This window comes from Mobula birostris, chromosome 5 (genome assembly GCF_030028105.1).
Source record: "Mobula birostris isolate sMobBir1 chromosome 5, sMobBir1.hap1, whole genome shotgun sequence".
NCBI classification, from domain to species: Eukaryota; Metazoa; Chordata; class Chondrichthyes; order Myliobatiformes; family Myliobatidae; genus Mobula; species Mobula birostris.
In genome coordinates, this window is record NC_092374.1 from 58,753,751 (window position 1) to 58,778,198 (window position 24,448).

General features: G+C 39.4%; 2 protein-coding genes across 3 annotated transcripts in view; both read left to right on the forward strand.

Moving 5' to 3' along the window:
• fxn (frataxin) overlaps positions 1-12,684 on the forward strand; it is a 32,697-nt gene extending 20,013 nt beyond the window's left edge. Inside the window, exons 4-5 of one of the 2 annotated variants that reach the window (XM_072258093.1) lie at positions 158-255; positions 12,567-12,684. In XM_072258093.1, coding sequence (XP_072114194.1) covers positions 158-255; positions 12,567-12,585 — 117 coding nt within the window. In that variant the 3' untranslated portion in view covers positions 12,586-12,684. Of the gene's footprint in view, positions 1-157; positions 256-4,521; positions 4,816-12,566 lie in introns of those variants that run through there. The other variant, XM_072258092.1, reaches the window with a different exon arrangement.
• A 180-nt stretch (positions 12,685-12,864) lies between these two features.
• tjp2a (tight junction protein 2a (zona occludens 2)) overlaps positions 12,865-24,448 on the forward strand; it is a 152,651-nt gene continuing 141,067 nt past the window's right edge. The window contains exon 1 of the mRNA XM_072258087.1: positions 12,865-12,960. The gene's annotated coding sequence lies outside the window, so the exon portion shown is untranslated. The remainder of the gene's footprint in view (positions 12,961-24,448) is intronic.

A 24,448-nucleotide genomic window follows, 5' to 3' on the forward strand; every position in this document is an offset into this window, starting at 1 on the left:
TTAAGTTTATGAGCTCTACCTGTCCAAACCCATAAGTCTGTCTCTGGTCTCAAAACATTAAATCCATAGCAGATAAAAGAATATTTATAAAACTTTTATTTTCAAGACTATTAATAAAATAAACCTTCCAGTAGATTTATTTTTATCCTTTTTATAGACTGGTGTGCTGACAATAAAGTTGGGGGAACCTTTGGGAACTTACGTGATTAACAAACAGACTCCAAACCGACAGATCTGGCTCTCATCTCCAATCAGGTATGTACTGAAAAAAGAACAAAGCTCCTTTCCTCTGACATATGACAATGGTGCTTAACAAAAGAGTTTAAAGAGATTAATTTTTATGTTTTCTTCCCTTTTGCTGCATTTCTCACAGCATCACTTTTCACAATCTTGAATCATGAACAACCTAACACAGTTGGCGGACACCTGGCCCATTATATCTTCTATGGCTCTTGCGTCTAGTCCTAATTTGACCCACTGTCTTGTTCTTTTCCTAAATGTTTGCAGTCCTTTCTCCTTTAAGTATTTATCCAATTCCTCCTCTGAAGGAGACAGTTAAATTTGGTCCAACTACCCTTTCGGCAATATGTTCCAAACTGTAACCACATTGATAAAAAGTTTTTCTCTTATCACGTCTGGCTGTTTTGCCATTTACATTAATTATGTTTTCTGATTATCAACTCTTAATATGTTGGAAATTATTCTTTTTATTTAATCTACCAAACCAATTTGAGCATTGCATTAAATCTCCTATTATTCTTCCTTGGGGTGAACACCTCCCAGTTTCAGCAGTTATAACACTTAATGTCTGGATTCATTCCAGTAAATCTCATCTACACACTTTCCAAGGCTTTCATATGTTTTCCAAAGTATAGTTTTCAGAGTTTGCCACAACATTTAATAGATTTCTTCCTTGCCTTTGTATACTCTTTACATTGTAAAGTCCGTGATTCCATATATTTTTAATGGTTTTGAAATTTTTCTTGCCACCTTCAAAAATTATGTGCACAAAAGCTCTGTCCTTTCTGTTCTTTTACTGATTTTGGCACATTTAATATCCATGGTCTCTTGCTGTTCCTTTAATTTTAAAAAAATGACAGCGCAGAAGGTGGGACCTATACAGAAGAGACAGTTTGCACCTAAACTGGAGAGGGACTAATATCCAAGTGGGAACGTTTGACGGTATTGCATGGGTGGGAGGATTTAAACTAGAGTTGCAGGGGATGGGAACCAGAGTACCAGAACAGATACTAGAGTGGTTGTGGAGACAAATGTTAACACCTCAGACAAAGTCAGGGAGCAAAGGGTGGCAAAAGGAAGCAAAAGCATAGTGGGACTAATGTTCTGAGCTGTGTATATTTCAATACAAGAAGTATGTAGGAAGGGTAAATGAGCTTAGGGCGTGAATCAACATGGGTTATGGCTGGTGGTGTAGTGGCATCAGTACTGGACTCTAAGGCAGATGGTCCTGAGTTCAAGCCCAGCCGGATCCCAACCTGGGCAGCAGCAGTACCTGCGCAGAAGAAAGGCCTGGCGATCTACTTCCATATCTTGCCATGGAAACACTATATGGTCCATGAGATCACGAAGCGTCAGACTTGACTAAACGACTGAACAACAACAACAAAGCCATTAGTGAAACTTGGTAGCAGGAAGCTCAATATTCCGGGATTACATTGTTTTAGACATTAAAGGGGGAGGAGTGGCGTTACTAGTCAGGGAAAATGTCACGGCAGTGTTCAGTCAGGACAGACTGGAGAACTCATCTAGTCAGGCTTTATGGGTGGAACTAAGAAAGGTATGACCACATAATGGGTCTATATTATAGACCACCCAATAATCCACAAGATTTAGAGGAACAAATTTGGAGAGATATCGCAGACTGTTGCAAGAAACAAGGTTGCGATAGTAGGTGGTTTTAACTTTCCACACATTGACTGGGATTCCCATATAGTAAAAGGACTAGATGGGATAGAATTTGTCAAATGTGTTCAGGAAAGTTTAGTTAATCAGTCCATAGAAGTCACAATGAGAGAGTGTGCAATACTTGACCTCCTTTTAGTGAATGAGACAGGGCAGGTGACAGAAGTTTTGGTGGGGAACACTTTGCATCTAGTGATCATAATACCATTAGTTTCAATGTAATTACGGAAAAGGATTGGTCTGGTCCTCGGGATGAGATTCTAAATTGGAGAAAGGCCGATTTTGATGGTATCAGAAAAAATCTGGCAAGTGTGGATTGGGACAAGCTGTTTTCTAGCAAAGATGTACTGTACTTGTTAAATGGAAGAACTTCAAAAGTGAAATTTTGAGAGTACAGAGTTTGTATATTCCTGTTAGAATAAAAGGCAAGGATAACAGAGTTGGAAACCTTGGTTTTAGAGAGATATTGAAGCCCGGGTTAAGAAAAAAAATGATGTATAACAGGTACAGACAGGTAGGAACAAATGAGGTACTTGAGTATAATTCATATAATCAATCTATGTACAGTATATAAGCTTTCTTAAGTATTTCTATTTATTGTGTTTTTTATTATTCTGTTCTTTATCTTAGTGTTTTTGTATGCTGCATTGTATCTGGAGTAACAATTATTTTGTTTCCTTTACACTTGTGTACTGGAAATGACATTACACAATCTTGAACAGGAAATGCACGTACTATATAATATCAGGGCCCAATTATTATAAAGGCAATCTTCATGTTATGAGATACATGGGAAAATCTGCAGATGCTGGAAATTCAAGCAACACACACAGAATGCTGGAGGAACTCAGCAGGCCAGGAGGTGTTACTGTTTTCCATAGATGCTGCTAGGCCTGCTGGTGTTGGCCCGAACCATCTTTTCCATAGATGCTGCCTTGTCTGCTGGGTCCCTTCTGCATTTTGTGTGTTGTGCCTCATGTTATGAAGATGAGGTTGCAGTCCTAGAAAATGACACATACTGTGATTAATACAAAGCTACATTATCTGTACATGTGTCTAGAAATGTGATGAAAAAATAAACTTCGTGTTCATTTCTTTTATTCATGTAAATTATGTAAGCAAACTTTATTCTACATCTCAAAATTTTGAGTAATGCTTTGTGACTTTTGTAAGGACAAATTGTCATTGTCCAAATGGTTGTAATTGGAACAGTATGTTTGTTATTTTTTTTAATTTATTTTCCTTTAAATCTCTTGTTCCTTGGATATCATTGCCATAGAGACAAAACAAATGCCAGGTGTAACTTAAGAGAGACACATTTGCTTCTAAGTCAGAAAGCTCTGTGTTCAAATCCTCAGCATAAGTCTTTAGAGACAAATTCAAAAATCTACCCTACTATTCCTGGGTAGCATGAAAGAAGAATGAATGCTGTTGATTCATGTCAATGTAAAATATGCTATGGCACAATTTTGAAGAAAAGTAGGGGAATTATCTCCACTACCCTCTACAGTACCTATCCCAATCAGAATTAGGTTCCACAATTAACATTAATAAAATGGTGTTTGGTTTAAATACATTGCTGTTTATTGGAGCTTGCTGTACACAAACTGGCTGTTATGTTTTCTACACAGCAATATTGATTACATTTCAAAAGTACAATATTGACTGTAAAGTGCTTTGAGACTGATCTGAAGATGAAAATGAAAAAAGATCTGAAAAGGATTGTGAATTGTGGTCAGAAATGCAAGTTTTTCCTCTTCCTTTACAATGTTCAGAAAATTAAAGCTCATTCATTACTGGGCTGTTTGATTAATTTTCTTCATGGGTATTTTTTTCCAAAATTATTGCATGGGTTAGGAATTAATTGGAGTCAATGGAGAAAATGTAATGAAACTGCTAATATGTTAATGAAAATATGTTCCCATTTATCATTATTCTGGAGTTTCTTTGATCTTTATTGCAGCAGCTGTTGGTAGTCATTTCTTATTCAGAACTATTAAGGTTTTGCAACTTCTTTCTTCAAAGTTAGTCAAACTTGAATATCTGAATCTATGCCATCTGGAAGGGTCTTTCTCTTGGCTCTACTTTCTCTGAACCTTTATTTTAATGATGGCATCTTAAAACATGGACTAGATGGAGGCAGGCAAGTGATCCTGTTTGACATTTGAGGGCCCTAGCATCATCAAGTTAGTGAAATGATATTAACTTCACAATGATGCCTAAAGGGGTTGAGTATGATGTGTGGCAATCCTGTCAATCTGGAGCTTGGAAATAAACTTGCGGTAACATGTCGTCATGAATTTTGATAAGTTTGCTTCAATTTGAAAAGCTCATTAGAATTGGCTACCCTGCTTAAGCCTCTCCTTCCTTAATCACACTGCATCCTTTAAGTAGCTTTCAGATGTCACTGGTAGTGACCTATCCTTTGTATCATTTACAGTGGCTCCTTGCAGGTGAATTCCTGCCTCTGCCCACCAGACAAGTCAAAAAAAGTCTTGGATCTTTCATCTAAAGGAAATCCTGCTGACAGGATGCCATGTTGTGAGGTTTAAACTGTTCTCATCAGTTTTTTTTTCCCCTCTCTATATTTTTCCTCAGTGGTCCTAAACGATATGATTGGACTGGAAAGAATTGGATCTATTCTCACGATGGAGTTTGTTTACATGAACTGCTCACAAAAGAGTTCTCCACGATGTTCAAGACCAAAGTGGATGTACTTGCAGTCGTTGATATGAGTTATGTGTGACCCTGCAAGAAACTATAAGGAATGATTCTGAAGAAATATTTTGCAGATATTATGTATGGAACCTTGTTCTTTTGATGGGAACTGGAACACTGTGAAGACTGGATTCAACTTATATATTCCTGATTAAATTACTGCACTTCTTTCCACTGGAGTCTTGCTCATCACTGAATGATGGGAAACTCTTCCAATATATTTTGTTTTCTTAGTCTGGGTTTTTTTAAAAATTTCATGCATACTTTCCATGATAAATTGCTGATTTGTTTTCTAAATTTAGTTTATGTAATGCATTGGAAAATAATATTGGATTGTTGGCTCATTTGCTTTCTGTTAATTATGACAATCTTCTATAATTTTGTTTTGCTGCAGCATGGAATTTAAGCATTAATACCAAACTACATTTAACCTTAATATCCTCGATCTTTAAAAAATCTATATTTTCTTAGCTGTGGAAAAATTATTATATCATCCATTAACAAATGGGTAAACATTCCTTTCTGGGTTCCTGCTGGGGAGCAGAATATGAAAGGATGGCAGGATGGATATTCAAAGCTGCAGCCTCGTAGTCCTATTCATAGCTCAATTTTAGTTCGGGGAAGGAAATTAACTGAAACATTTAAAGCAAGGATTATGTAACTTTTTTGCATTTATTTTGAAGTGCTATTAACTAGATCATATTTGCCAATCACTGGTATATGACAGGAAAGAAGATTATTCTTGTTTCCATAGTAGCTGAATTTGCCCTCTTTGTCCTGTTTGGTAAGGTGGGAGACAATTCCAAGGTTGCTCATTGTTTGAAATGTAGGTTAATGCTTCAGTTACTTTTCACTCATCAAAAATAATTTGTATCATCATCTAACAACAAAAAATAATAGTGGTACAGGACGTAACTGGATGAGGAAGCATACATATGGTGACACAAAATGGACTGAAGAAGGAGGGGAAACAAAACAGTATACAGTGGACAAACAAGAGAAGATCTGCAGATGCTGGAAATCCAAGCAACACACCCAAAATGCTGGAGGAACTCAGCAGGCCAGGCAACATATCTATTTAAAAAAGTAGCTGATGTTTCCAGCCAAGACCCTTTGGCAGAACTGGAGAACTACTCATCTCTATTTCTCCATTCCTGCTGAAGGGTCTTGGCCCAAAATGTCGAGTATATAGTGGATTCTGATTAATTGCACTATTGGTTAATCGAGGGAGCCGCTTATCTGGAACAACTCTTAAAGCACAAAAACTAATTGAGAAAATAGCCAGGATTTCCATTGTTTATTTGGGACACTATATTGCTTAATTGGGTCAGGAGACTGTTGCCGAACAGTTTCTAACTAGAGTCAGACGTGTGCACTTACATGGCCGTTAGACACTACACTGCTTAGAGTGAACAGTTTTTAAATAGTGTCAGCTGCATGAGCTTGTGTTCAAAAAGCAGTGATTTCTGTCACTGCTAGTTAGCAAGAAATAAGCAGCAAGACAATTCAGAACTGGCTGTTGTTTCAAGCATTCAGGCTTGGAAATGGCTGAGAGTGAAAATGAAATGATTTCAGTACTTCAACAAGTTAGGAACTACCAAGTATTTGAAGGTATCAACAAGCATCTTGAATGTTACAATGGAAATGAAGATTTGGAGGATGCAGTCGTCGATAGCATTGTATGAAGGAAGTCCATTATCTACACTAGGTGTCTGCACTGATTTTCATTGTTTACAGTCAAACAAAAGAACGTGGCAGCATACAGGTACACTGAATGAATTTCTCTGTCAGTAACAATTGGGTATTAATACACAGTTTTATAGTACTGTAGTATTGATAGTGTCAAATATGTTCTTTATTTCATTTAAGTACATAATTTGTTACTCAGTTAATGGTAGTTTGTCTTTTTTATACCTTTATAACTTTCCAAAGTGTACTAGTCCCAAGGTGGCCATATTAACCAGAATCCAGTGTATTTGCTTACCACTTCTGTCAAGTGGAGTAGATATACAGTCTGAAAACTAACCTCAATTACCAATCTTCTCAGTATGTACTCTACGGTTGCCTTTAATATTTTCATTTCATACAGTTACAGTTAACTATGATAGAAAAGCAGCAGTTTGATGTTGCATATTGAGATTTAACAGCCAATTGACAACCACCTGGGCTAAGTGGATTGCTTCAATTCCTCCATGATGTTCAAGGTTGGAATAGGAATTTAGAATATGACTCTTTAATTGTACTTCCCTGCAAAGAGTTTAAATCTATATTGTCACATTTTGGTACATAATAAACCCACCTTGCATTTCCAAACAAGTCTTGCTCAGTCCGCTATTGTACTTGGAATCCCATTAGCTCTCCAAATGCAGTGAATTTACAGAAAGGCGGATCTAAATGGCATGAAGATTGATAGAACTGTGTAGCTCCTTCCCTACTTAAGGCTGATGAAATTCAACAGCCTTAAGTGAATAAATACTGTCTTTGGATAACCAAGTTTCTTCTCCGTGTCCTCAGATGATTAAGAATCAGGCATTTGGACCATCCATGGTGAGTCTGAATAACGACTCTAGTAAGTCAACTTCAGAACTGAGCTGCAGAGCCATTTTTGACTCTTGTGAGTAGTTAGAAAGAAGTGTTGAGAAAGTAATAGAGGTAGGAAAGGCCGGAAAAATTAGTATTATTTATTTTTGAAGATTTGATTACTGAATATATAAAATACAGGAAATGCAATAATCACTATTTGCTTCAATTGTATTAGAAAAGTAAATATCCTGTGTAGTATGGAAGCAACAATTTGCAATTGCACATTGTTTTCAGTGTAGCAAAGTATTTCTGACCAGAGCACATCAGCAACCAGGAGGAAGGTTAAAGATGCCCTTTAAGTAGGTCAACAAAATGTTCCAGAATGTCCTTGCAGACATAACAAGGAAAGCTGCAACTTCTCCCATCCTATCATCATTAACCAAAGACTCAGAGCAGAAGATTGTTAAGACAATAAATAATAAATGGAGCACCTTTTAGTACTCTGAAGCATCCCAAAATGCTTTGTTGCTAGAATAATACTAATGAAGCAAAAGTCAAACTGCTGGAGAAACTTGGCATCTGTGGAGACAAAGGGATAATCAACGTTTTAGGTTGAGACCTGCATCACAACTCGATCAATCATCTCATTGCCTCCACAGACACTGCCTGACCCACCAAGTTCCTCCAGCAGTTTGTATTTTTGCACCATATCCTCATACCTGCAGTCTCTTGCATGTCTTTTTTATTGTTCCACTATGAAATCTCTTCAAAGTATGCCCATTTTGAATAAGTTTTCCTTCAGTCCTGATGCAGGGTTGTAATTTAAACATCAACTATCCCTTTGCTTTAACATACTGTCTGACCCACTGAATCTCTGGCAGTTTGTTTTTTCCAGTGCCCAGCACCTGCAGTCTCTTGTGTCTTCATAGTACTCTTGAAATTTGCTCACTTGTATTAAAATCATCAGACACAGGAGCAGAATTAGACCATTTGGCCTATCGAGTCTGCTCCGCCATTTCATCATGGCTGATTTGCCATCTTTCTCAACCAGGTTCTCCTGTCCTCTCCTGCCCTTACTAATCAAAAATGTATTAATGTCCACTTTAAATATAGCCAATGACTTGGCCTCTATAGCCGTCTGAGGCAATGAATTCCACAGATTCACCACCCTCTGGCTGAAGAAAATCTTCCTCACTTCTGTTTTATAGAGATGGCCTTCTGAGGTTGTGCCCTCTAGTTCTAGACTACCCCTCTGCAGAAAACATCCTCTCCACATTTAATCAATGCAAGCCTTTCTAAATTGGATAGGTTTTAATGAGATCTTCCCCCCCCATTCTTCTAAACTCCAGTAAGTACAGGCCCAGAGCCATCCAATACCCTTCATACATTAACCCTATCATTCCAAGGGTAAGTACAGCAAGGCCTTGGTGCTTCCTTTCCAAGTTGATCTGTGTTCAGACGCAGAAATCAGCAGATGAGATTGAACTCATGGCCGACATTCTAGATTTGCTCGACCACTTCATTTATTATTTACAAAGGGCTTCTATTTAACAGTGCCTTCAATTTAGTAAAATACTTAAGAATTTTTTTGTGATAAGGGTTATTTAAAACAGCCGAGTCATATAAAGACCTAATAGGGCAGATGAATAAATGTTAGGTCTAAGAAGAGGGAATATTTTAAAGGAAGAAACAGGTGAAGAGTCTTGGGAAGTCAGTTACTGAGCTTGGCAGCCAATAGAGGAATTTTTAAATTCATGGATGCACAAGGCAGCAAAATTAGAGGAAGGGAGATCGATGGTGATCAAAGGACCAGAGTAAATTACAGAAAAAAAGAGGGTGAGAAGAAGTTGGTGTACATGAATAATTGTTTTTGTTGTGATGCTTCGAACTTCTGCAACACCCAACATCCAAGACAGTAAGGGAGTTGCACCTTTTGTACATCAGCAGTTTTGGCGGTTATTGGAGGAGAAGGGCCAGCTGGTGGTGTAGACTTCAAGGCAGATGGTCCTGAGTTCAAACCCAGCCAGGTCCAAACCTGGGTGGCAGTAGTATCTACGCAGAAGAAAGGCCTGGCAATCTACTTCCATATCTTGCCACGAAAACCCTATGGTCCATGAAGTCATGAAGAGTCAGACTCAACTCAATGACTGAACAACAACAAATTGGAGGAGATGAGACTGTGTGATCGGAAGTATAGGGGAGGGATGATTGTGAGGGAGAGGAAATGGGTCAGTGGAAGTGCATTGGGCCCTGTGCTAATTGTAGGGTTGTTGTGAAATCATGAGTGGAATTGAACTTGGGGCATCAGAGATGGTGGTGGGGGGAGAGTTTGGTAATGCAGAGTTGGGAGGGGTGGGAGTAGCTCAAAAGATAGAAGTTGATTGTAGGTGTTGGTGGAGTCTCAGTTCATTACAGCATTTGGAAGACTTAGTTGTCCTGGGAGTTAACAATAATGGATTCTCCCAGAACAGTTTGGTTTACAATGCCTTTCAGGAAGGATTTCAGAGGGTGTACATCAGATACACAAACTTAGTGCGTATTCTGCAGTGCTGCAAAACAACCTAGAAATGGTTATTAAATGAGCTACTGGCGGAACTCAGCAGATCAGGCAGCATCGGAAGAGGAAAATAGACAGTAGATGTTTCAGGTTGAGACCCTTCATTTCCACGGAAAAGAATAGAGGGTCCAAGTGAAGGTTTTTGACCCAAAATGTTGACTATTTCTCTCTACAGATGTTGCTTGACCTGCTGAGTTCCTACAGCAGTTCATTTTTTGTTCTGAATTCCATCATCTTTCTTGGGTCTCTGTAGATAATCAATACAGCATTTCACTCCATGGTTAGTATATTTTCAATTGAGAAACAGCACAAATTGAACTAATTTCTTGGGATTTCTGTTTTCCGAGTGAATTGTCTTTGTTGTGCAATTAATTAATTGTTTTGTGCCTTATTCTACCTGTAAGGGGGTTTCGATTTTTATGTTACTGCGGAGGCTAATTAAAATGGCGTTTTTGTTATGTTAATCTGGGGAATGCGGCTTTGTTGTGCTTTAACGCTGAGAAAGTTTGCGCTAGCAGCTTATTGTGGTTTAGTGTGTGATAAGAGAGTGCTATTAACCAATTGGGATAGTTGTTATGGTTTTGGTGTATTTGAAGATACTGTATGCGCGGGGTTTTGGGGCAGAAGGCGGGAGAGCGAGACAGAGGATGGACCAGGTGCTGTGAGTCCGCTAACGGGGTCGGACCCCGAGCGGGACGTTCGGCGAGGAGACGGAGACGGACTCGTGTGGAGCGTCTGGTCGACCACCGTTGTTGGTCCCAGGCGGCCGGTCGAGGTGGTCCGAGGGGTCACAGGGTGAAGAAGAAGGTCCTTGAGCTCCAACGGTTTTTGTGCACGAAGAGAGTGAACTTTGATAAGTGTGGCGCCTTTTATTTTCCTTTTATATTTTATTCTCTTTTATTTATATAGTTCTAGTAATATCTATAAACTGTAAATCATTTAATTGCATCTGGTGTATTGTCTGTTATTTGGGCGGGGTGGGGTACCTCACACAGCATCCACACAAACGAATTACCCAGTTTGGCGGGGCCGAGGCTGTTTCCCTAGACGACAGCGAGCCGAGCGACCCTGAGGGTGGCCAGGGAGGCTACATACCCAACCTCCAACCCTTTGGCAATGTCAGTGATGTCAATAAATAATCTTTTTAACAACTAATAATGACGGGCACAATTAACATAGTGATATTTTCCATCAATAATGACCTTTTAGATTTTAATGCACCAAGGAAAATAACCTCGATTAATTTACTGGTGTACTATTATCTTTAACCTCTCAATTTGGCAGTCTGAAGTACCCACCTGCTTCAATAACATGGCTTCAATTATACCCATGCCTCAGAAGAAGAACGTAGTAACCTGTCTCAATGACTATCGTCCAGTAGCGCTTACATCTGCTGGAGTGAACAGCTTTGAGAGGTTGGTGATGAAACATATTAACTCCTGTCTGAGAAGCGACTTGGATCTGCTCTAATTTGCCTAGTGGCACAACAGGATAACAGCAGATACCATTTCATTTGCTCTTTACTCAACACTGGAACATCTGGACAGCAAAGTTGTATGCACCAGGATACTCTTTTTTCAATTACAGCTCGACATTCAATACTGTCATCCCCTCAAAACTATTTAATAAGCTTCAAGACCTTGGCCTCAATACCTCATTGTGCAATTTGATCCTCAATTTCCTCACTTACAGACTCCAGTCAGTTCAGATTGGCAACAACATCTCAACACTCTCCATCAGCACAGATACACAACAAGGCTGTGCTCTACTTACTTCATATTTATGATTATGAAGCTAAGCACAGCTCCAGTACCATATTTAAGTTTGCTGATGACACCACTGTTATTGGCTAAATCAAAAGTAGTGATGAATCAGCATATAGGAGGGAGATTGAAAATGTGGTGGAATGGCGCCACAACAATCTCAATATCAACAAGCCCAAAGAGCTGATTATTGGCTTCAGGAGGAGGAAACTGGAGGACCATGTGCCGGCCTCATCAGGGAAATAGAGGTGAAGACGGTTAGCAATGTTAAGTTCTTCGGTGTTACCATATTGGAGGATATATCCTGGGTCCAGCATGTAGGTGCATTTACGAAGAAAGCATGGCAACACATGGCAAAATTCTTTAGAAGTTTACATAGATTCAATGTAACGTCTAAATCTTAGACAAACTTCTGTAGATGTGTGGTGGAGAGTATATTGACTGGTTGTATCATAGCCTGATATGGAAACACCAATGTCCTTGAGCAGAACATCTCACAAAATGTAGTGTATATGGCTCAATCCATCACAGGTAAAGCCTTCCCCATCATTGAGCACACCCATACCGAGCACTGTCACAGGAAAGCAGCATCCGTCATCAGGGTCCTCTACCACCAGGTCATGCTCTCTTCTCGCTGTTGCCATCAGGAAGGAGGTAGAAGAGCTTCAGGGCCCACAACACCATGTTCAGGAACAGTTATTACCCCTCAACTATCAGGCTCTTGAACCAGTAGGGATAACTTAACTTGCCTCCATCACTGAACTGTTTCCACAACCTATGGACTCACTTCAAGAACTTTTCATCTCAATATTTATTGTTTATTTTTTATTATTATTATTTATTTTTTCTTTTCTACTGTATTTGCACAGTTTGTTGTCTTTTGTAAGTTGATTGTTTGTCCTGTTTGCCCTGCCTGTTAATTGAATTATGTTTCTTGGATTTACTGAGTATGCGTAAATACGAATTTCAGGATTGTATACGGTGACATATACGTACTTTGATAATAAATTTACTGTGAACTTCGAACTTTCTGCATGTTACAACAAAAAAAACCTAATCTTTATATCTTTTCTTCTTTTCAGCCTGATTTCCCTGTACTAAACTAATGGGATTAAAGTCTGTCAGAAAGAAGCAGTAAAGCAAAAGGAATACATCGAATGCCATTCAGGAAGGCCACTGTTGCAACTACAGTATCGGTAACAACTTAGCATGAAGGGCTTCAGACTGCAGAGCAAATGAGAATGTATGCTGTCGCTATAGACTGACACCTATTTACCTGTTGGCTGCATTACCTAATGAAACACCCACTAGTTATACAGAGAGGAAGTTGCAATGAGTCACCTGTATGTCATTTCAGTTTCGATGCTAAACAGGAAGTTGACTATTTCTGCTTATTTGAGGGGCCCCACAACAGAACAGATATAGTGAAGTTAAAACAGAATCCTGGGGAGAGCTGCTTCTGGTGTTCGGTGAACAGTAAGTTTCTTTTTTGTGATTGTGAGCAATGTGTACTTGTGTGCGTGTGTGAGAGAGAAAGTTTCTGGGTAGATGGGTGTGTTCAGTTTCCAAATACAATAGGGCTGCAAAAATAAAAAGTAATTGATTCCATTTCTTAATTATGTTTTCCAAATGTAGTTTGCAAGGAAAAAATACTTATGTCAATTAATGGAAAATTAAATTCCTGGTTCAAACGTTCATTGGCTGTGAGGATGTAAAGCAGATCTGTTTCAGTGCAGCTTACTTGTGGACCTTGCATTCATTAACTAAAACATAATTTGAGCACTTTAAAACACGTAACCTGAGTCCATATTGAATGCATCAAGTGGTCTAACTACAAATCAAATGATCTCAAGTTGCATTTGGGCACACCCATCAAGATCAGCATTTTTGAAGCAAAATTTAAATGAGGTATTTGTTGCTTTCCTTGTTGCCATGTAATGTAATTTAATTCCAATAACTGGGAAGTGATTATAGCCATGTGACTTCTTTGCTGTTTTTTGCTGTACTTTATGGCTGTTTTTTTTACCTGCCAGCCTTCCTTTGTTACAAGCTGATAAGGAGCAGGCAAATAGCTAAAGGAAAGGTTCAATATTATGCAGTGGAATGATTTTTAAAATATGCTATTGCAGATTCAGTGATCTGAATGTACCAGGGTAGTTAAAACATTGTTTATTTTGGATGGCAGCAGATACTTCATAATTTCACAATTTTTATGAGTTGTACTCTTGAGACCACTGTGTATTTTGATTATATGTACACTTTACTGCAATTCCTGCGCTGCCAGTGGAATAATGGAGTTCAAAGGTTGGATTTCTATTGCCTGCACTGAAACTGTGATTATGGTTGCTTCAACTTTAGAGAGAATTTTTTTTCTATTTCTTTCTTGATTCCCATACCATGTGCTATTGGAAATAGAGCAAGATCACGCAATTTCTTCAAAGCCATCTTCCAGTGCTCTCTTGGAACCAACTCAGCATATCTGCAATGGCATGTCCACTAATTGCTTTGTTTTTATATGGTAAAATACCTAAACGTATATCATGGCTACATTGTGAGGAAAAAATTGATTCTCAGCTACAGTAGATGTATCCCCTGCTCAATCTTTCACATCCACAGATTTCACTGCTCCATCATTGGCAGCTGAGCCTTCATCTGCCTGCACCTTAATACTGCAATTCCTGCTCTAAACCTTTAACTCTTTCCTCACTGTCAGGATTTTTTAAAGCCTCCCTTTTTGGCCCAGTCATTTTTCCAGATACTGTACCTCCTTATGTTGTTCAGTGTTAAATTCTGAATGATTGCATTCCCCCAAAGTACCTGGGAATGCTTTACAACATTAAAGATGCAAGTTGTTGTATTTGATAACAAATATTAAACCAAATTTTAAAAAGGCAGCATCATTCATAGCCATTGTCTACACTTTACGGATACCCTGAATGTGAACAAATTCCCTAATTATTATTAAATTCAATATTTTTATATATGTACATATTTTCATTCCTATTAACAGCAGAACAAGTTTCCCCTCTTTCCACTTTTAGTAATTTTTCATTCTAAACAGTCTTATGTGCTTTCTATGTTCTATAGACATTGTGCAAGTAGGAGGGATTAGTGTTTGGATGTTTTTGATTTGCTTTGTAGCTGGTTCAGCACAACATTGTGGGCCGAATGGCCTGTTCCTGTGCTGTACTGATCTATGTTCTGTGCATTTGATGCTACCACTACAGTCCCGTAGAAGTATGGTTACCACATCAAGAGTTTATTGAGTATTTTCTGACTAATGGACAAAATCAACATGAATGTCTATAAAAATGACCTCTTCATTACCTAGGGATGACCTATACCAGCACCGTGTATTGTGTTCCTTATTTGTTATATGTAGTCTATGTTTAATTGTTCTGAATTTTGTCCATGACTTCAACTCCACCAGCAATGTTTGCGCAAGAAGGTGTGCTGAAATGCTGATTGTACATTAACAGACAATGAGTACTCCATTATCCTCCATGGAAGCCCATCCTGTGGTACAATGCATAATAAGGAAGAACCTCAGCTTTGTATTCCTGCATGTAAATCTAAGATTGGATACTCTTGGATTAAACCTCCTGTTTAATTTCTTGTTTTAGTTCCACAGTTTCTGGCTCGATTTCTTCCTCATCTTGTTTTTCTTCAAACTTGACATCAGACATTGGTGCCATGTAGTTCCATTAAAGTCAAAAACAAAGATTTTTTAAAATTTCTGGTTTTGCACTACTTATTTAAACAATTGAATATGCATGAAAGTCAGCAGATGTTGGAAATCTAAAGTAACACACATAAAATGCTGGAGGAACTCAGCAGGTCAGCCAGCATCTATGGAAATGAATAAACAGTCAATGTTTCTGGCTGATACTAGTCTTGGATGCTACAGAGGCTATTTTCCATTATGTAACTGACTAATTTTACAACTCTCTGCAGCTTACTATGATCCTGTGCTGTAGCCCCCCCCTCCCCACATACCAGACAGTGATGCAGCCTGTCAGGGTGCTCTACACAGTACATCTGTAGAAATTTTCGAGTGCCAAATCTCCTCAAACTCCTAATGAAATATAGCTGCTGTCTTGTCTTCTTTATAGCTGCATAGATATGTTGGAACCAGGTTAGATCCTCAGAGACATTGACACCCAGGAACTTGAAATTGCTCACTTCTCCACTTCAGGTCCCTCTTTGAGGATTGGTGTGTGTTCCTTCATCTTGTCCTCTCTGAAGTCCACAATCAGCTCTTTGGTCTTACTAACATTGAGTGCAAGGTTGTTACTGTGACACTACTCAACTAGCTGGTATATCTCTCTCTATTTTTCCAGTTCTCCTACAAAGAAGGTTAATATTGTAGGGAAAATAGCTGGGATATTGCAGATTCAGTCACAGTCTGTTCAGAGTCAGCTACTCTAAGTTGGATGGCTGTAGGTGTGTTATACTGCCAGAATGAGGGAAGAGAGAAACACCCATTCAATCAGTGTACCAGTGGAAGGCTTGCATTTCTGTACTACTTTTAACAATGTAAGCCAATGATGTACCTCAGAAGTGTAGTCACTGTCATAGTGTAGGAAGCACAGTAGCCAATTTGCACACAACTATGACGCACACACAGCAAGACAATGGCCAGACACTCAGTTATTTTGTAGTGTTGACTAAGATAAATAGTTGACCATGACATCAGAGAGACTCAGCTGTCCTTGGAAACACTGACATACTTTATGAGGGAGTGGAGCCTTGGTTTGGCATCTGGGTTGAAAGGCATTTCCAACAGTGTAGCAATCCTTCAGCACGATTGGGGCAGGAACTCTCAGCCACATGCCTCAAGCAGCACTGAGCTAGGTTCCACGCTCTCTTAAGAACCTACTTAATTCATTTGCATTAAAGGGATTCACTGTAGAAGTTTCACTCATAAAATAACATCAATTGTCCTATGTGGAAATGAAAACTCAACAGCTCGTGCACCAGTAGGGGGCAGCCATGTTAGCTACCCAGGATCAGAACTGTCTTTTCAGATAGATGCAAAAGATTCCGCATCATTATGTTAAAGCACACCAGGTGAGTTCAGTGTTTATCCTTCTGCAAACACTACCAGCACAGATTATCTACTCATTATCAAATTGCTGTCTTTGGGAGATTACTATGTGAAAACTGGTTGCTGTATTTCATACAAAACAATGACTATACTTCAAAAACACTTTGTAAAATGCCAGGGTTGTTCTTTGCTGGTCCCTGACTTCTCAGGAATTTCCTCCCATCCTCTTCATATTCTACAAGTTCTTTGTCTCTTGTGTGTTTAGCAAGTTTCCATTTCAACATGCACTGTACAGAGAATATTGCAATTTTATTTACCTTTTCACAGCACAAAATAATTTCCATTTTTAATTACTAACTTGACATTTAATTTATCCTTACTTATGCACCTGGACTATAGTAAATTGCTGATGATGTTGTCTGAGACCTGTTGTAGCAAATGCTCAGCATGGTGGATTCAAAATCATATGGAACCTTTATTTGGGGGAGTTGGATACTAACTAGAAGGAAATACAAGGCTAAGAGGAAATGCTATTGTCCAGCTAAGTAGAGTGCTTTCCTTAAAAATAAAAGTGCAAGTTTGACGAACTGAATGACTTTCATGCATTATTGTACTCTCTTTATTATTGTGTTCAGGTAATCTATTGAGTGGTCTTATAAATTTGAGTTACAAGTCCTCATTATACTGGTGCTAAAATCCGCAAGTTCTCAATATTAAAACCTGATGTGTTTTTTTGAATTCCTTCATGGTTGCACTCCCTCTCTATCTTCATGATGACTTCCACAGCTATAAACTTTCAAGGTTCCTTTGTTTATCTGGTTCTAGTCTCTTAATCCTCTTGAATTTAATTATTAATCCATTGGCAGCCATGTCTTCACTTAGCAAGGCTCTATTGTCTGGAACTCCCTTCCTAAATTTCTCTTCTTTAAGATTCGGTAAAACCCTACTTTATTGAACAAGCTTGTAGTCACCTACCCTAATACTTTCTTACATATGTAGCTCATTGTTATATTTGTTTTGTAACATTGCAGAAATGACTTGGGAAAGATTGCTATGTTCAATAAGTGCATACATATAGCACCTTTAAGTTATTTTTACACATGTAAATACCACAGCAAAGTAACCAAGCAATGTAATCTCTGTATAATAACTCAATGGGTAGTTGGCCAAAAATGTGACAAGTCTAAATAACCATCGTAAACAAGTTGCAGCAATACCTATTGCAACACACACAACATGCTGGAGGAACTCAACAGGTCATGTAGCATCTATGGAAATGAATAAACAGTCAATGTTTTGGGCTGAGACCCTTCTTCAGGACTGAGGAAAAAAAGGGGGAAGATGACTGATTAAAAAGGTGGGGTGAGGGGAAGCAGGCTAGCTGGAAGGTGAGAGGTGAAGACAGGTGGGTGGGAAAGGTAATGGGCAGAAATCTGATAGAGAGGAGAGTGGACCACAGGAGGAAGGGAAGGAGCAGGGGATCCAGGGGGAAGTGATGGGCAGATAAGAAGGCCAGAGTGGGGAAAAGTAGAAGAGGGGAGGGAGAGGTAAAACATTTTATTACCGGGAGGTGAAATCAATATTCATGCCATGATGTTGGAGGGTATCCATAAGGAATATAAAATGCAGCTCCTCCACCCTGCGGGTGGACTCATCTTGGCAAAAGAGGAGGCCAAGAACCAGCATGTCAGAACAGGAATGGGAATCAGAATTAAAATATTTGGCCACCGGGAAGATCCGTTTTGGCAGTTGGAACCGAAGAGCTCAATGCAGCAGTTCTCCAATTTACGATGGGTCTCACCAGTGCAGAAGGAGGCTGCATCAGGAGAACCGAACACAACAGATGACCCCAGCAGGTTTGCAGGTGAAGTGTTGCTCACCTGGAAGGACTGCCTGGGATCCTGGGTGGAGATGTATGGACCGGTGTAGCATTTAGGCCACTCGCAGGGATAAGTGCTGGGAGGGAGATTAGTGGGGAGGGACAAATGGACAAGGGAATTGCAGAGGGTGGGGGGGGTGAAGGTAAAGATATGTTTAGTGGTAGGATCCCTTTGGAGTTGGCGGAAGTTGTGGAGGCCGATGTGTTGGATGCGGAGGTTGATGGGGTGGTAGGTGAGGACAAGAAGAACTCTTAACACTATTAAGGCAGTGGGAAGACAGAGTGAGTGTGGATATTCAGGAAATGGAGGAGATGCGGGTGAAGGCAGCATCAGTAGTGGAGTGAGGGAAACCCTGTTCTTTGAAGAAGCGGGCAGTACCTATTGGTATTTCAACTATTTTTGATATAATAAAATAAATTTCACGTCACATGTCGGTGATAATAAACCTGATTCTGATTCTGAAGTTTAAGAGTTGCACTTAACAGCATTCTAAGCATTTCACAATTAAGGTCACCGCATTTTTGGAAGGATGTGGAAGCCTTCCAAAAATGGAAGTGGAGCTGCTCCAGCCTATGGTCAGGCCACACTTAGATCCCCTCCAGTTCGCCTACCAGCCCCGACTAGGAGTTGAGGATGCCATCATCTACCTGCTGAACCGTGTCTATGCCCACCTGGACAAGCCAGCGAGCACTGTGAGGGTCATGTTCTTTGACTTCTCCAGTGCGTTCAACACCATCCGTCCTGCTCTGCTGGGGGAGAAGCTGACAGCGATGCAGGTGGATGCTTTCCTGGTGTCATGGATTTTTGATTACCTGACTGGCAGACCACAGTACGTGTACTTGCAACACTGTGTGTCCAACAGAGTGATCAGCAGCACTGGGGCTCCACAGGGGACTGTCTTGTCTCCCTTTCTCTTCACCATTTACACCTCAGACTTCAACTACTGCACAGAGTCTTGTCATCTTCAGAAGTTTTCGGATGACTCTGCCATAGTTGGATGCATCAGCAAGGGAGATGAGGCTGAGTACAGGGCTACGGTAGGAAAGTTTGTCACATGGTGTGAGCAGAATTATCTGCAGCTTAATATGAAAAAGACTAAGGAGCTGGTGGTAGACCTGAGGAGAGCTAAGGTACCAGTGACCCCTGTTTCCATCCAGGGGGTCAGTGTGGACATGGTGGAGGATTACAAATACCTGGGGATACGAATTGACAATAAATTGAACTGGTCAAAGAACACTGAAGCCGTCTACAAGAAGGGTCAGAGCTGTCTCTATTTCCTGAGGAGACTGAGGTCCTTTAACATCTGCTGGATGATGCTGAGGATGTTCTACGAGTCTGTGGTGGCCAGTGCTATCATGTTTGCTGTTATGTGCTGGGGCAGCAGGCTGAGGGTAGCAGACACCAACAGAATCAACAAGCTCATTCGTAAGGCCGGTGATGTGGGGATGGAACTGGACGCTCTGACGGTGGTACCTGAAAAGAGGATGCTGTCTAAGTTGCATGCCATCTTGGTCAATGTCTCCCATCCACTACATAATGTACTGGGTGGGCACAGGAGTACATTCAGCCAAAGACTCATTCCACCGAGATGCAGCACAGAGCGTCATAGGAAGTCATTCCTGCCTGCGGCCATCAAACTTTACAACTCCTCCCTTGGAGGGTCAGACACCCTGAACCAATAGGCTGGTCCTGGACTTATTTCATAATTTACTGGCATAATTTACATATTACTATTTAACTATTTATGGTTCTATTACTATTTATTATTTATGGAGCAACTGTAACGTAAACCAATTTCCCCTGGGATTAATAAAGTATGACTATGTCTATGACCTTAGAGAGGAAGCAGTGGAGATATACCAGGATGCTACCTGGATTAGACAAATATCTTATGAGGAAAGGTTGAGCAAGCAAAAGAGGTTGAGATGCGACTTGATAGAGGTGTATAAGATGATAAGAGACATGGAGCGAAGAGCCAGCACCTGTTTCCCAGTGTAGCAATAGCTAATATAAGAGGACGTACTTTTAAGGTGATTGGAGGAACGTTTAGGGGGGAATGTCAGAGGTAGTATTGCACCACTGTGGATGGTTGTAGAGACAGATATATTAAGGACATTTAAGAAACTCTTAGATAGATACATGGATAAAAGAAAATGAAGGGATATGTTGGAGAAAAGGGTTAGATTAATCTTGGAGTAAGAAGGATGGCACAATATCATGGCCAAACCGTCTGTACTGAGCTGTACTGTTCTGTTCTTCTGGTGTATTGTTATAATTTAGGAATTTTGACACATTAAGTTCCCTCAAACGGCAGTGACCCAAGAGTTGGTCAGTTTTGCTGGTATTTCCATAAAGAAATGTGGATATTTCTTAGCATAAGTACCAGCAGATTTCAGGATTCTGATGTCAATTCAAGTGCCAATATTTTTGGTTTGAACATCACTGGCTAGTTCCTGGTTCTGCTTCTCACATGGCATCCAATGACCAAGCAGGAACTTGCCGAGATTCCCAGAAATATCGATGGAATACAGTGTTACCTGCTTTTATTGCCCATTCCTAATATCCTACCTGAAATTTATAATCTCTGACAGTGCTGCTCTCCTTCAATACCACATTGCACAATCAATGTAGATTACATGCTCAAGTTTCTGTTAAGAAACTTGAACCAACTAATATTAACTCAAACTCAAGGAAGCTACCTACTGAGTTGCTGTGACTCATACTATAGAAACTGTGATTCAATCCCAGCTACAACCCTCTGTTTTGAATTAAATGTATGATTTGTCTGAAAATCTGACAGCTATTTGATAACACATTGTCTGGCAGTTATCTAGAATAGTAACCTTTGAGCTTTGCTGCATTTCGAAACCAGTCTTCAACTGACAGCACCTTTCACCAGACCTGCTGCCTCACAATACCAAAGACTGGGTTCAATTCTGACTTTGGATACGGTGTATATTGAGTTTGTACGTGAATTTCCTCCATCCTCCTCCCACATTTCAAGATGCATGTGTTGGGAGATTAATTGACCATTATAATTCCCCTCAGTTTGTAGGTGTGGTTGAATGTGGAAGGAGATCTGTGAATAATATGGAGTTGTTTTTGAACTCATGTAAATTCAATGTTGATGATTCCAATATTTGTATTTTATTCTAGATTTTCAGCATCTACAGTGTTTAGCTTTTGAATGAATAAACCTCTTCTTTGAATGTTTGAGTATTAACAGTGGATGAAGTTTGATCAACAGTTCCCAGAGTTCCAGGTGCATGAAAAATTGTCTTTTTAGACATTAATCTGAGACCTGTTTGGCTCTTCTGAGGAAGAACAATGTCCTGGATATTTTCCCCCCTGCCTTGTCATTTGAGTCATGCAAGGAGTACAGCTAGGAAATCATCGTAATTAGTGTCACTATCGGCAGACCATGTGGACACTAGTCAAGTTTTGCAGGATCTTTCAAATTTTCAGCTGAGTTCAGTACATGGATTGAATGATCTTTCACTATGATAGCTGTAGATCTTTCCTTAGTGATAGAGGTTGTGGGCTTGGGAGGTAGTGTTGAGTAATCTCTGCGACATTCTTTGCAAGATATTTCCAAGAAGGATTGTGAATGGTTTTAGTTTCTTTCTGAAAGTCTGCAAACATGGAATAAAATCTGTTCTTTCAGGAGTTTACCTGGTTTCCAGGATTTTGACCATTCTTCAAGTATTGTAGCAGCTTCAGCAGTGCTGGGTATTGTGGGGTAAGCATATGCAGCACTTGCCCATGAAATTATATCAAGCTGTGACTTGAACACCTTGATGCTTTAAACCTCGGGACTTCCATATGGAGTTCAGATGAATGAGATCAATTTCAATAAAATCTGAATTCAAAGAGAACTTCGGAGCTTAAATAGGGTGAAGGCTGAGTCCAGCATTTGGGCTTATGGTGCATATAATGGATCAGCCATAGCAGACTATTAAATTGACGATAACACTGAATCTTTAAATCACCCCAAGGTGTGATAGACAGGCTTCATAGATGCTTTGAGGGATCTGAGATTTTTCTCCTCAGACAGTAAATATCTTGGACGGCTACTGTTCTCAGTTATGTTTCTCTGCAATAATACACGTTTAGGGCACTAAGATGGGGTTTGTAAATTGATACAGAATTTACAAGCGGCAATGTAAAAATGTAAAGGAAATTACTAAAGAAACAATGTAACTAAAAACTGGTGAATTCTGACAATCATGCACTTTCTCTTGCCCATAAAATTACAATCTTACTTCTAGCTGCTCTCTGGAACTTTGACAAATTAGTTTGTAACATTAACACATTTTTAACAGCAGGAAATTGTAATGTTACTTAATGACAGAAAATACAATATCTGGAATTCTTCAGAAATCTTAGAATTATCTAGACATGATGTCAGTTATAATATAGGATATCCAATCAGGTCAGATTTGCCTTGAGTAACTGAAAAACTGTGTTACACTCACTGTTGAGAAAAACTTTAGCTCTTTTTAATTAAAGCTATCACAATGGAGCTGAAAGCATATTTTTATACTGCATTATTTCTCACAAGTTGTTTAATGTATCTATCTTGTTCAAAGACTTAACTAAGTGTGGTATTATTCAGCTGAATATGCTGTCTCAAACTGCATTCATCAATCCTGGAGAGTAACTCTGATACAGGGTTTAGCTGATTTCATAGCTGTGTATATTATTATTATCTATGTAATCAAGTCTTATTCAGAGATATTTATTTGACTTAGCCCACATATAACTTGGAAGTCAATTATCCCTGAAACCCAGGCTCGTCTAACCGTTGTCTAGTTATGTTCATGTAAGTTTAGTCAACTATCCTTGATCAAAGCCCACTATTGGTACTGGTATCATTGCTTTTGTGGGTTTTTATTTAGCTAAATATCTTCAAGGTTTTGATTAGTCAGTTTCCCTTAAACAATTATTACAAAGTTTCCCTGATGATGTGATTGCTTGCATTCTTAACTCTGTTTTTTGCTTATGGTTCATGATTTGTTTAACCATCATTGTCCATGAATTATCAAGTTTTAAAATTCCTTCACAGTGTGGTATATGGATTCCTATATTTCAAAGTACAGCTGTTTCTCACAGTCAGCTGGGAGCTAGTTATAGTAGGTTGTTTGTGGAATATATATTGGCCAAAACTCCCTTGTCCTTGATTTATTGTCACAGAGCCTCATTTTAATATCTCATCAAAAAGGCAATACACGTTCCTTCAGTACCGCACTAGCATCAGCCTGAATGATTATACTCAAGTTTCTGAAGATAAGACTTCAATCATCAATTGAATGTCAACACTAAGGCTTTCTATGTATCACGTTATTAAATCTGGGAGCTCATTCAGATCTAAAGTGGAAGTCAGATGCTGTGTTTAGAAATGTCTGTACTTCAAACCACTTTACTGACTGCATGGCATTTTGTTTCTTCCCCAAAAAGAGTACAGAAAGTCCACGTAAGCCTTATCCCACCCTTCTGCTCAGTGTCAACAAATTCCTGTATTTCACTGCAGCAGGCTCAGTGGTTGAATGGCTTAATTCTGCTCCTATATCTTCTAATCTTTCTCTTTCAGGATGATCCAGCTGACCCTAAAACACACTTCCACTGTTTGTCTCAGTGTTACATATTCAGCACCCTGCAGCGAAGACACTTATCTTAAATTTACTAGTGACTCTTATATTCGTAAATCTTTAGCTCTGGACATAATGTCTTTTCAATTCACAGATGCTGACCAATCTATGTCATCACACCTTTTACCTTTTTTCACCCCTCTAAACAAGCATTGGGTGAAAGTTTTCTTCTGCAACTGCCACAAGCACACCACATCCTTTTTTTGGCTATTGCGGTTCCCATCAGCTTGCACTGACAACCAGCAGCCACTTCCTACTACCAAGCGTAACTTTCCTTTTTTAACTGGGACTCTCCCATGCCCTGCCACACTACTTTATTGTGTTTGTCAAAAATAACACTGGATTTCATTTATATGGTATCTGTAAGCAAAGCAAACTTGTGATTTTCC